We start from the raw sequence: 13,098 nt of genomic DNA, 5'->3' as shown, positions 1-13,098 counted from the left end.
TCCCTTCCAACGCTGACAATTCTATGATTCTCTGATTCCTAAACTTCGTTTGAATAAGTCAGATCATATAATTTTTGTCAGACTGATATTACTTATATTGATAAAGCACACATCATTGTGGTATCTGTATGCCCTTCACAGGACATAATGTACTCCTTTAACATTTCACAGAGGAATGGTAAAACCATTAATAACAGAAGATGACGAGAGTTCTAGCTGGGTCATCTGAGACTTAGAGAATTTGTAGTACAGTTAACTGACAAGAAGCTAGGCAAGCAGATGTGTCCACAAAATTTTAAAAAGAACTAGGTCATGTCTGGCAGTCACTCATGTTTGCAAGGTGGGAGGAGAATGAGTCTCTATTTGAGTGTGGCAGCTGTCAGAAATAGCTGTCTTTTCTAATAGACCATTTCTAATAGCTGTCTTTGTAGACCATTTAGGGAGAACAAGCTTTGGCAGAAAAAAGTTGAAGAACTTTGGCAGAAAAAGCTGTGCTGCAGTGTTTAGGATTAGTCTTTTTTCCTCCTTGTTTTGGGAAACCTAAAAGGTGTAAATGGAACATGGGAACATTTTTCCTACTTAGGAAAAGCAGTATTTGTGTAGTCATTTAATAAGAAATTTAAGAATGGATGTACTGAGATCACTATTGGGATAATCCTTTCCATGTTTTGCACAAGCTGATTTTCTTCAAGTTTGTGATGGTAGTGAAAGCTGACTTAAGGATATTTGGGTCACATTACTTGTAAATTTATGAACTTAAAGTTCATGTTTTTATATGACAGAAACTATAATTTCGTCCAGGATTATTTTCCTTGATCATTTCAGAATTGTCAGTGGTTCTCAACTGGGAATTTTGTAGTAAATAGCTGGATACATATTTTAAGCTAGTGTTCAACTTTTATTTCCTGTTACACATCATGGCAGTTATTATAACCAGCTACATCCTAACTTGTTAGGTCTCTTCTTACCTTGTTTTGCACTTTGTAATGACATATATAAGGAAGAAACTGCCTAAAATACTGTATTTGTATGGAAGCAAGTATTTTTTTGCTTTGCCTTAACAGTATACTGAAAACTGGTTTTCAGCTTACTTTACAGTACTGTTAACATACGTAACTCATGCAGTGGGTTGTTGTCTTGGTTTGAGCTAACAGAACCAATTCTGTCAGTGTTTAGTGGCCACCCCAGCCCTAACTTTCAACAATTGTCTAATCTGCTACTAACTGCATCAAGAGCTACTTTTTCATTTGGATTTTTGGTGTATGCTTATTGGTTACATGCATACTTTAGTATAGGGATTATTAATTTTTAATTAACTTAATTCCACTTGACAAGTCTTTTATCTTACTGTACCAGTGATACATAGACTGACTGAGAATACTGTACGTATCAGTGCACTGTAATTTCAGTTAATTTGTTTACAAAGCAAAAAAAAATGCACGTAGGCAGAATATGTCATTTCGTCTGTTTGTAAGATACTTGCACATATATCACAAAAGAAATGAGTTACAAAATACAGTCTTAATTGGATTTAGAAATTTATCCCATATTATAGAGTCTCTGTTCTCAGTCTGTGTTTGAAGAGATGTTCTCTTGAAAGTAGTCTCTTATTCTTAAAAAAAGGAGGCAGGAGAGTTTTAAGGTCATTGGTATGGAGACTTGAAGACTGAAGCGACAGAATCATGGAATGGTTGAGGTTGGAAGGGACCTCTGGAGGTCATCTTGTTCCACTCTGCAGCTCAGGCAAGGCTGCCTAAAAAACAATTGTCCAAAACTGTCTGGTTGGCTTTTAATATCTCCAAGGACTGAGACACTACAATCCTTCTGGGCAACCTGTGTAAGTGCTTAGTTACCCTCACACGTTAAAAACCACCAAACCAAACACCAAAAAAACCCCATGTGTTTTCTGATATCCATATGGAACCTCCTGTGTTTCTGTTTGTGTACTTTGTCTCAAGTAGGTCCTGTCACTGGGCACCGCTGAAGTGACCCTGGCTTTATCTTCTTTGCATCTTTGATTCAGGCATTTATATACATTGATAAGATTCCCCTTGAGCTTTCTTTTCTCTGGTCCCTCTTAACCCCTCCTGATAGGAGAGAGATTTCAGTTCCTTAATCACCCTTGTGGCCCTTTGTTGAACTGTCTCCAGTATGTCCATGTATCTCTTGGACTAAGAAGCCTAGAAATGTATATAGTTCTCTAGGTTTGGCTGCTGGAGTGGCTGCTCGCCAGTGCCAAGGAGAGGGGAAGGATGACATCCTTTGACCTACTGGCAATCCTTTGCCTAATGCAGCTTAAGATACCATTCGCTGCTTTTGTGACAAAGGCACATTGCTGGCTCATGTTCGGTGTCTGCCAGGGTGCCCAGATCCCTTTTCTGCAAAGGTGTTTTGCCTGTACACGTGCATTGAGGTTGTTCCTTCCCACATCCAGGACTGTATACTTCCCCCCTTGTTGAATTTCATGAGGTTCCTGTCAGGCCATTTATCCAGTCTGTCGAGGTGCCTCTGGATGGCAGCATGACTCCAGCAAATCAGCCACTTCTGCCCATTTGGTGTCATCAGCAAACCTGCTGAGGGAATGCTCTGTCCCACCATCCAGATGTGAAACAGAACTGGACCCAGTAGTGATTCGTGGGGTACACTGCCGGTTGGCCTCCAGGCAGACTTTGTGTCAGTGATCACCTGTGAGCCAGGCCATTCCGTTTTCAGCCCACCTCAAAGGGAATTCATATTGCACTTGCACATGCAATGCCATGCATTAGACATGCTGTAGTAGAAGTTTGCAGAACAAAAATGTCAAAGGTACGCCGCTGCTGGTCTCAATTATTCAAGCAGCATTGTTCATAGTATACAGTTTGCGCTTATCCAGAGAAGTAGAGGACAAGTCTGCTGCCTGTGACTTCCTTACATTGTGCTGAATTAGAGCCTAAAAATTGTTGGTTTCTGCTTTTGAACTGAAGGCAGTAATCTACATCACAGCCTCAGATTTTGTAGATGTTATTAGTTCACAGTTTAACAGAATCCTTGAACCTGTTTACATTGGAAAATGAAATTGAACTAATCAGTGCCTCTTTTAACCTCTGCATATTATAAGTGAAGACTTTTGTGATTGCAGGGAAAAAGCCTAAGAATATTAGAATGCTATTTTCATCAAACTCTGAATATTTTTTTAATGTATGTATTTTAATTATCCATAAATCATTACTTTTTCTAAGTAAGCTTTTCCTAAATATTCCCCTTCTTTCTTTATGCAAAATCCTGAAATTAAGTGTAGAGTTACTTTTTTGTTCTCTTGCTTCAATCTGTATCGTTAATTACCTTATCTGACATTGTTCGCTATGGGTTTGTTGTGAAAGCTGACCAGAAAGCTCTTAAAATAATGATTTTGTATCCTAGCATAAATTTCCACTGAAGTCCTACTTCCCTTACCATCACCAGCCTCTTGTAACAGCTTTAATTAGACGTCCTTTTGGTAAGTTTCTTCTTGAAATGTCTGCAGAATTAGCCAGCCTATATGATCTGTGTATGTCTTAATTTTGAAAGGGATGAAGACAAAATTATTCCATTTCCTAAACCGGGTGTTTTGACTTTGCAATTTTAATATTCTTATTTTAATGTAGTTTTTGTAGGAATATCTAATTCTTATATAACAATAGAACTTTAAAGAAGATTAAACCAGAAGCAAATAACAAAGTGCATGATTTTGTAGGCATGAAGACAAGTTACTGAGATCATAAAAATACTAAATATTCTTCTCTTACAATATTAGTAACTGTCGGTATGAAGTTTTTCTATGTATATTACAAGAAATAACCTTGCTCTTTGTCTTTGAAGCTTGAATTTTGCTGATACAGTTTGCAAACCTAAATTCTGGATTTGGGTTTCCCACTTTTAGAGATTAGGAAACCACTGCTCAATATGGTACAGTTTTTCCTGAGCAATAATTTCAGCTCAGTACAAGAACCTCTGAAAATGTTACTCCACTGATTATATATAAATATTGAGATAGCGTTTACACAAGGATACATCACCTTTGTTTGAATATTACTAGCTGTACTTCCTCACATGGCTTTTGCTGAAAATGGGGAATTTTAAAGTGAAATTTTTAATGCTTCATGATAACTGAATCAAGTTGCACAAATTTTAATCCTAGTTTGATATGGTTAATTTATCTGTTCTGTTCTTGTTGGACAGACTAGAATTTTAATAGTTACTTTCATCTTCTCTTCCTAGAACTGCCAACTGCGCACTGCTCTCAACACTTGAAACAGATTTCCAGTATGCTCAAAACATTAGTAGAAGATGAGAACATTAGGTAAGCAGTATCATGTTTTCTAACTTTTTGCCTTTTGCATATGTTATTTTGTGAGAGTAATAGCTACATTTCATCATTTTCTTGTTATTCTGTAAATAGAGCTTTGTTTCAAAGAATAGGACTTCAATTACTTACTGAACCTGAACTTTGTAGCACTTACAAACCTGACCAATAAGCCTCTGAGTAAATAAAATCTTGTAATTCATTTCAGCAAATAGCTAGCTGTACAACAGAAATGCTTACTTGCCTACTCTCCCATTTCTTACCTCAAACTTTTAAAACTGATTAATAAGAGAATTCTTCCAACCAGAAAAGCAGTTGGTGTTGGAAGGAGCCTGTTGTGAACAGTACTGTTTTATGAAGACTGGCTGTCTGCAGGCTTTTGCAAACTTCCAAGCTTGAAACTTCCTAATTTTTTTTTTTCATAAAGATATGACTGCTAGACCAAATCATCATTTGCTATATTATTCTTTGAGGTGAAACCCCATGTTTCTGACCTGGTGCACTTTGCTTTTTCCTGCAGATAGTTGCTGTAATGAATTATAGTATTTTTCTGCATGAACTCTGCTTTGGTAGTAGATTTTCTAAGACTATAAGAAGAGAATGAAAACGGATACATCTCTGTCGCTGCCCTGTAATTCTTTCTTACTGCGTGTGTGATGTGACTTGACTTGGCTAGAGCTTGGATATAAATCTGCTTAGATCTGCTCCTAAAGTGAGCCTTCCCAAGAATGTTGAACAGCTTTTAAATTCAAAGGAACCAATTTAATTTTGATTTAAAACTTCAAATATATCAATAGAAAAATAGAATGCCTAGGCCAGATAGACTTTCAAAACAAAACACCCATCTGTCGCCCTGTGTCCTGGAAGAGAGATACTTGTCTCCATGTTTGGTTTCAATTAACTCATAGAAGCTTTTATTTTTGTTGAGTGGTGGAAAAAAGCTTTTTGCTGTTTGCTCTGAGGCCAGTCTGTCTGCTACCAGCTTCTCACTTTCTGTGTGAGCTGCAGTTCAGTGCTATGTCTTGCCTGTTCATCCCTGAACACTGTCAAACCTTTCTGCCCTTGAAGTGTGACCACTAGCTGACCCTGGCTTCTTAAAGAAACACATGAATCAGACTTAGAACAAACAAATAAAACAAATATCCATCATAATATGTTACAATAATAGAAGCATGTCTGTTCTCCTTTTGTTGCCTAGCCCTTTCTTGGCTTGTATTGTATTTTTCCCCTTTGCTTGCTTTGATAGTACACCAGTTTGAATAGTATTGTACTTGCCAGAAGATCCTCTTATTTCCTTTAGAACTCATGCAACAATTATGTTTCCTACCAAACCCCCCTCAATTAAAAAGAAAATGGATCTGGCTTAAGTTTTTTAAAGCTAATATCCAAAAGGAAACTGTATTCAGTTTTCTTTTATTGCTTTATTCCTGATTCTGCATCCTTTCTATTTAATAACAGAGGGGCAAAAAATATTACTGTGCAGCTTGTCCTCTTCCTTCTTACAGTCAGCATTCTCTGTTTATATAGCTTGTTTTCTAATGGTTTTGTTTTACACCAAATGTAAGTCTTACAGCAAGGTGCATTCAAAACCCGCCTGGACATGTTCCTGGTCACCTAATCTAGGTGATCCTGCTTTGGCAGAGGAGTTGGACAAGATGATATTTCAAGGTCCTTTCCAACTACTAACAGTCCGTGATTCTGTGTGTGATTCTGTGCACTTTCTGTGTACTTCTAATAAACTGATTTCTTCTGTGCCGTTATTTAGTATTATAAGTTGTCATCTTAATGAAGAGTAAATATTATGTGACATTTTGAACCAGAAGACAACTGATGTACATTTTGCAGAGGAAAGTTCCAGAAAAAGTGAAGGTCACCTTTTGTCAATGACAGTGGAGCAGTTAACATAGGTGTCACTACAGATCAGGCAGAAGCAGCAGTGAGGATTGAGGTCTCGGGTACATGACTACAATGCAGGCTCTGTGATGGTACAGGAAAGTCATTGTGAGTTCCAAGTGTAGTGGTGCCTAGACTCCCTAGGCAGGAAGTAAATTCTGTTCTACAAAATACTATTAAAATTATTTTAATACTTAAAGTTTAAGGACTTGCATTCACCCTTTGAGCTATGAACACTTCCACTTGTGAATACTGTCAGTATTACCTTAAGTATACTTGTTCTCAGTAATTAACTTTTATCTTAAATTTTCATCTTTGCTTGAAAATCACTGGGTTTCAAAGCTAGCCTATCCACCTATATTGTCACAGCAAGCAGGTTGTTTTGCTGAGGGGAATGCTATTGTCCTAGATCACTATCACATTTGTTTGTTTTTTCAAAGGTTTTTAATGTTACATTTCCAGATTCTGATATCTTCAAAGACTTTATCAGTGCTGATCCTGTTCCTTTAGCTAAGGAATTTTAGTCCCAGATTTTGTCACATACCTCTAGTTTCCTGAAGTCTGAGCCATGCTACTGCCGCTCCAAAAGCTATGGAATATCAACAATGGTGACTTCTGTAGCAGTCAGCTCAGTACTCTGTTTTCTCTGTGATTCTGTGTCAACCTCTTATGTGTGATGTCAGTGATCACGCTTGTCCAGAAATACTGATGTGGTGGATTTGTGTGCTATGAATAGGATTTTGGGACCCTGAGGTAGGCATATACACAATATCACTTGCAGATCACTAATTTCTGGGATACCTGTAGGCAACATCAATCACCAGTATACACCAGATGCAGACACAACACACAACACACCTTCATCCATAAAATTGTGCCTCCTATCTTTTCAGAAAGTCTTAAAGCAGTTTATTCCAACTACGGCCTTGTCATGTTCCCTAGGTGATGTGATGATCTCATACAACTTCTTCAACTTCTGCAGTTTCTAAGATCTCTTGGAGTTTCCTGGGAACAGTGGCACAACAGCTTTTGGGGTCCCCAGGAGTGAAACATAAGAAAACTCTCTCATTCTTCAAACTTTTGCTAAACTTAATAGGAATAATTGTTCCTGATTCTTAATCCTCTTCCAGCTGTTTTTCTGTCTGTCCTTCCTTTCCACACTCAGTTTGACTTCTTGCTTCAGAGACACCTACCATTAGTTTGTGTCTCTGTATTATTTCTCTTTTCTCTAGTCTTACCTTAAATTTAAAAGAGTACATATGATAAAGTGTAGAGATGAACTGTGGTGTGTTCTCACCTTTCTTTTTCTTACTTCTGCAGTAACATGGTGGTAAAGATCTTCAAAATTTTTATTACAGATCTGAATTATAAGGGTCAAGAAATGAATATCTTAAAAAATTTTATATTTAGTCTATTTAAATGTAATTCTTAATGAACTTTTAAAAACTATGCCTCATGAAATACCAAAACCAGAAAATAATGCTGAAAAGCAAGAGAGAAACTGGAAGACAACATAATGCAACGCTATGTTAGAATGCACCACCTGAGATATGATTTAAAGTTTTCAAAATCCGTTAGCTGGAGAGTATAAATGATTTAATTTTATGATATATATTTTAATACATAGTACTTGTCTCAGTATTTTAGAAACCGGTGTTATGCATAGCATGTTCTACTGACAAAGTTAATCTATTAGTAGCACTGGGTGTGTCTCACTTGGTCATAACTGCGGATGATAGGAGTGGTACATGGCTCTGTGCTCAGCAGATAGGGAGTTGTCTGTTGAAGATTAGTGTAAGGATTTTTATTTTCATGCCAGCACCCTTTGCAGGATGCTTATGACATTTAAAAATGTTAAATAACAGGGAATATTTAATTGTAACTTTGTTATTTTCCAGTTCTTCTGATGACCTTTTTGAAATCTGGTTTTTGATTGCTCGTTTTGGAGAGTGGCTGGATATTGCAGCAGAACAGTTAGTGAAGGCTGCTGTAGAACCAGATGCTTTGCTGTGGCTGCTGGCATTCTACTACTGTCCTCAGAATGAAAATCAAAAAAGGACTCAAACAATGGTGGGTAATGTAGCTGTAGTAAGCAGCAATACTATGGACAGACAGTCAATAGTCTGCTTGTATCATATTGCTATAAAACAAATAGTGCACACCACAAAGGTGAAAGGTCTACAGTGGAAAAGGTGCTGGCTTTACAAGGTCTTCTGAGAACGGCATTGCAGTGGAGAAGTCGAAAGACAATTTTTGTGTATTTTTGTGGTGGCATTTAGAAAACATTTTTTCTTTTTTTAAAGTATATTATATAGATCAGCTTATTCTTAGCTTTCTTTTAGAAGACTTGGGTGGTTTTAAGCACAAGTAAAACTATCCAGGAATGGTATTTTCTAAATCACTGTGTGATGGAATTCAGCATTCCTGTGTTATGGCATCTTATGAGAAGTAAACACAAGAGAAATCAGAACAGCAGTTGAAGCAGTGAAGGTATACTTAGCATACACTGTCCTGAATCCTAGTCTTGCCCCCACCTATTCTGACTTCTCTTATGTATCTTTACTGATACTTACGTGATTCTTTACTTTGGCATGCATAAGATTGTAAAGTGTGTTATATTCCCATATGCTAGGTTTCTAACAGGAGGCAGTGTTCTAACCTCATACACTGTCCTACATGAAGAGTGCTGTGTATCATTGCATGCATGCAAATACATGAAAGCCTTTAATTTGGACCTATTATGCAAGTTTGAACTAGCCTGAGCAATCTGATCTGCAAAGTCCAGATTCAAAATACGGCTGCAGCATCTCTGGTTTTCCTTAATTTGAAAACGGATTCTGTTTGTTTTAAAAAAGCACCTCAGTATACCATGCCAATGAAATATAATGCTTTCATTTTACAGTTAATGGTGCATGTACAACAGTGTGTTCTGCAATATTTTACTTCCTACTCTTCCCCTCCTGCTACCCAGATGGCACTACAGCAGCAAGCTCACATCCCAATTACTTTCCTCTTTCATTTCTTACAATCTAGGAGTGGTGTTGAGGTGTTGGCTGAGCAGAGTTAGGTCAAACCTACAAATCAGTGAAGTAAAGATGCCAGGGTTGTTTTTAGAATACAGTTTTGGGAAAGTGTCAATACTCAAGCAATAATCATGAGTAAATGAAACTGAAGGAGTATTGGTGCAGATCTACGTATGGAACATTGTTCTAACTCCAGCACTACTAAATGAAATCACATTGTCCCATATACAAAATCATCTCCCTGTGTGTCCCCTATTCTGTCATGATGTATGAAAAACTTCAGTGAGAAAAAAGCTTTTCCACTGGCAGCCCACACAGTTACTCATTTGTTCCCAGAGGTTTAATATTGCCGTTCATTATGATTCTTTTCTTTAGTTACTTCAAGTAAGACATTTCTTTTTTTTACACAGGCCAGGCTACCTCAGAAGCATTCCTACAGTTCGTACAAAGCTTCTGCCTTTAGTTAGATATTTACTTTTCATTTTAATTTTTCATTTGGCAGATTAGCTCTCACCTCTTTCAAATGGAGTGGTTTCCTCCAACCCCTGCAACTTCCATCAGTGAAGGATTAAGATGGGATAGGGACTCTGACTATGCCAAGCTGAAGGATTTTTCAGCGTATTTTCATGTGGAAAGGTGTGCACTCATGGCTTCAGATTGTGTCTTCATGCTGCTTTAGGCAGCAGGAGGAATGGAATACATAAGGTTAAAATGATCTGAGAAGAAAAAGGCTACATTTGCTGTTCACTAGACTTCAGTCATAGGTGCAGGACTGAATATTCTGCTCCTCAATATTTATTCAATTGTTGGAGTCCTTTCATACCTGCAGACAGTGAAACACTGGAGGAACAGAACTTAGAGGTTGGTCGTAGTAACTTTGACACTAAGAAGATTCTCCTAAGGTACATGAGCTCATGGAGCAGAGGCTGCTACTGTCAGTCTTCAGTCTCTTGCACATGAGATGAAGGTACACCAAGAACAGGGCACACCAGTTAAAGAATCTAGAAGAATTCCAGAATTCTTTAGGTGGGGGTATAATTTGTTGCCTCACATATAACTGTGGACATAATTCAAGAATAGCAACTTTTTCAGAATATTTTATATGGAATTGTTAATATTGTAGGGCTGAGGAAAGCAAGGTCAGATAAAAGACTGAAACAAATTGTCCTAATGAGCATGGTCCTTTTCCTTTGAGTCTGCACTGGTATATTTTTCCATTGTTCCTGCACTTACTCGTTTGGGTTTTTTTCTACCAGTTCATTTGGTTTATTTTTAATACAGTGAACAGAATTATAGTTAAGATTTTTTGCAATACTTGCTTACAGTTCTTTTTCCATTGTGTAGGTGCCAAAACATTCTGTTTTCTACTCCCAATAAAAATCAGTTTTCACTGGCCAACTCAAAAGGTAAAAAAAATAAGTTGAAAACAACACAGGAAGAAAGAAAAAAATGCATTCTTACCAGAACATTTTATCAGCCAGGGTCAGATTGCATGAAGATTTAATTGATTTGTAGCAGCAATACTGAAATGAGCCCTTGAGGAGCCTCTGTTCTTTTTCCCACAATGCAAAAATCTGACCATGTTCTGCTGAGGGACTTTCTCCATTTCCTTTTATTATTAAAGAAGGTCAAGTCCTGGCTTGATGCCCTGCCTACTTAATTTGCAAGACCTAAGAAAGCTAAAAAATCCATTCTATCCACCTCTGTGTATGTGAATCAGTATAAATGAAATGTGTACAGCCCTTCCTTCCCTGTTCTCTCTGCTGCTTAAATTTAAACTCTTTTCATGTTTGGGTAGTTTCTGCCAATGTTTGAATTTCCTGCTAGTGAATAAATGCGGAGGAAAAATACCATAGGTATGACCTTTACTCTTCTCTGCTCCTGCATCCTTTGAAACTGTTTCCTACAGGTAGAAGCTCAAGCAGTCTACAATGATCTAATGATGCTCTTCAGCCATACAGCCCTTTCTGTCAAAGATCTGGAGGCTGCTGTACACAGTGTAATGGATACAGAGAAATGTTGTAACCGGCATCTTGTAACACACCTTCTTACCAACTTTTTGCTCTTTTCTTCTGGTGGACATATGATTGCCCAGAAATTTATCTGCCGTGTAAGTGTTTCTTCTTTTTTTTCAAGTTTAAGTAAAAAGTATTATTTTTACTCTTATGAATTTAAGTTCCTACCTCTTAATAAGGAAAACACATAATAGAGAATTAGAGAAGATTGTGACTACAGCAACTATACCTAACCCCCTACACATTTATTTCAGCTACAGTCAAAATATTTTCCTGCTTGACACTTCTTGACAAGACCTCACTGGAAGGACTGCTGTCCTGACTGTACAGCTGCAGAAACAGTTGGAGTAATAGCTTGCATTTAGGGGATACCTACAATTCATTTACATCTGGCATAGACAGCATATGCAAACATTTTGCTTTTCCCAGTTATAAATTACTCCCTTAATTATCCAGCTGCTGCAGAGATGATGGAACTGTCTTCTCTCTGCTTTCTATTTTGTAAAGCAGCTAGTTATTGAGCCTTAACATTAAGAAAGCAGAAACTTTGTATTTTAGCAAAGCCAGAGAGTAATGCGGTGTGATAACTGAGAGAAAAAAAAATGAAGAGCTGAGAGAGTGTCACTTACGGTGTGAAAAAAGCTGAACAGGACTAAAATGTTGGAAGCATGCCACAGTATCTTGCTGTTGTTGATGAGAGCCTTCAGGTATATTGGTGCAAAGAGTAAAATGTGTTTGTGTCTCTCAAGATAAACAGTGCTGTGTCAGTATGAGATTAGGAATTTATTCTTCTTTAACTCTGGAGCCATACTATCTTAAGAAGTGCAAGCCTCCTGTGCAAGCATGTCTAGGGCCATCGTGTGATTTTAGCACTTCAAAAGTTTCTTTCTTTCAGCAGCACTGTGCTTTTCTATCTGTATAGGATATACGCCATGCATAAGGAGTCTGATTTTATGATGCAGAGGACTGAAAATCCATTTTGGAGGTTATTCCCTGGCACAACATTTTTCTGTTTAAGAATGTTTAAGACATTTCTGGCATTTTAGGTGCAAGTTCACAAATGAACAATTTCTTCTTAGTATAAGAATGTAATGATAGTGTTAAGGGGGTAGTATATATTTTTACAGTCTGCTGTTTTGAGTTTTGGGGAGTGTGGTTGTTGAGCAGTGATTCTGTATTATACTAGTCTGCTGCTTTAAACCTCTTCAGGAAGACTGAAGGCAATCTGTTTCTTTATAGAAAGCAACATAAATAACTTTTAAAACTGAGTATTCCCCAGTGCAGTACGGTTATGAGTTGTTGTAGGCCACAGTATGTTGGTCTGATTAATTTGACCATATCTGTGTAATCATTAATGTGTAGTTAGGCTCTCCCTGTGATTTGAAAAGGCCTGAAGAAAATATATGTAAAGCATATGTGAGCCAAACTGAGATGCATGGCAGTGGTTTTGGTTAGCATAGTAATCTTTGGGATTAACACAGCAGATAGCATGAAGTCAAGTGCCCCCTGACCTGCAAAAATTGCAATTTAGGGTCTTTTCTTGGGACTTTGTCATCTTTTTGGGCAGGGATTTATTTTTACATCTGAGAGCTTTACAGAATTTAATTGTCTCCCCAAACTCACTCAAAACCTTTGATGTGCTCGGTGGATAAAGAACTGGCTGGAAGGTCACACTCAAAGAGTTGTGGTCAATGGCTCGATGTCCACATGGAGACCAGTGACAAGCGGTGTTCCTCAGGGTTCTGTTCTGGGTCCAGTGCTGTTCAACATCTTTGTCAGTGACATGGACGACGGCATTGAGTGCACCGTCACCAGGTTTGCTGACACCACCAAGCTGTGTGGTGCC

At 37.7% G+C, this 13,098-nt stretch overlaps 1 protein-coding gene across 1 annotated transcript in view; it reads left to right on the top strand.

Annotated features, from left to right (window-relative positions):
- The window catches only part of FANCC (Fanconi anemia, complementation group C), a gene marked incomplete at both ends in the record, with an annotated part of 23,675 nt that extends 12,328 nt beyond the window's left edge, over positions 1-11,347 (top strand). The window contains 4 exons of the mRNA XM_009868998.1: positions 3,400-3,475; positions 4,237-4,318; positions 8,113-8,284; positions 11,147-11,347. Of these exons, the coding sequence (XP_009867300.1) occupies positions 3,400-3,475; positions 4,237-4,318; positions 8,113-8,284; positions 11,147-11,347 (531 nt within the window). The remainder of the gene's footprint in view (positions 1-3,399; positions 3,476-4,236; positions 4,319-8,112; positions 8,285-11,146) is intronic.
- Positions 11,348-13,098: the final 1,751 nt, after the last annotated feature.

The sequence above is a fragment of the Apaloderma vittatum genome, unplaced genomic scaffold, assembly GCF_000703405.1.
Source record: "Apaloderma vittatum isolate BGI_N311 unplaced genomic scaffold, ASM70340v1 scaffold2060, whole genome shotgun sequence".
NCBI classification, from domain to species: domain Eukaryota; kingdom Metazoa; phylum Chordata; class Aves; order Trogoniformes; family Trogonidae; genus Apaloderma; species Apaloderma vittatum.
The sequence above is the reverse complement of the archived record's forward strand: the minus strand, read 5'-3'. Positions and strand labels throughout refer to the sequence as shown.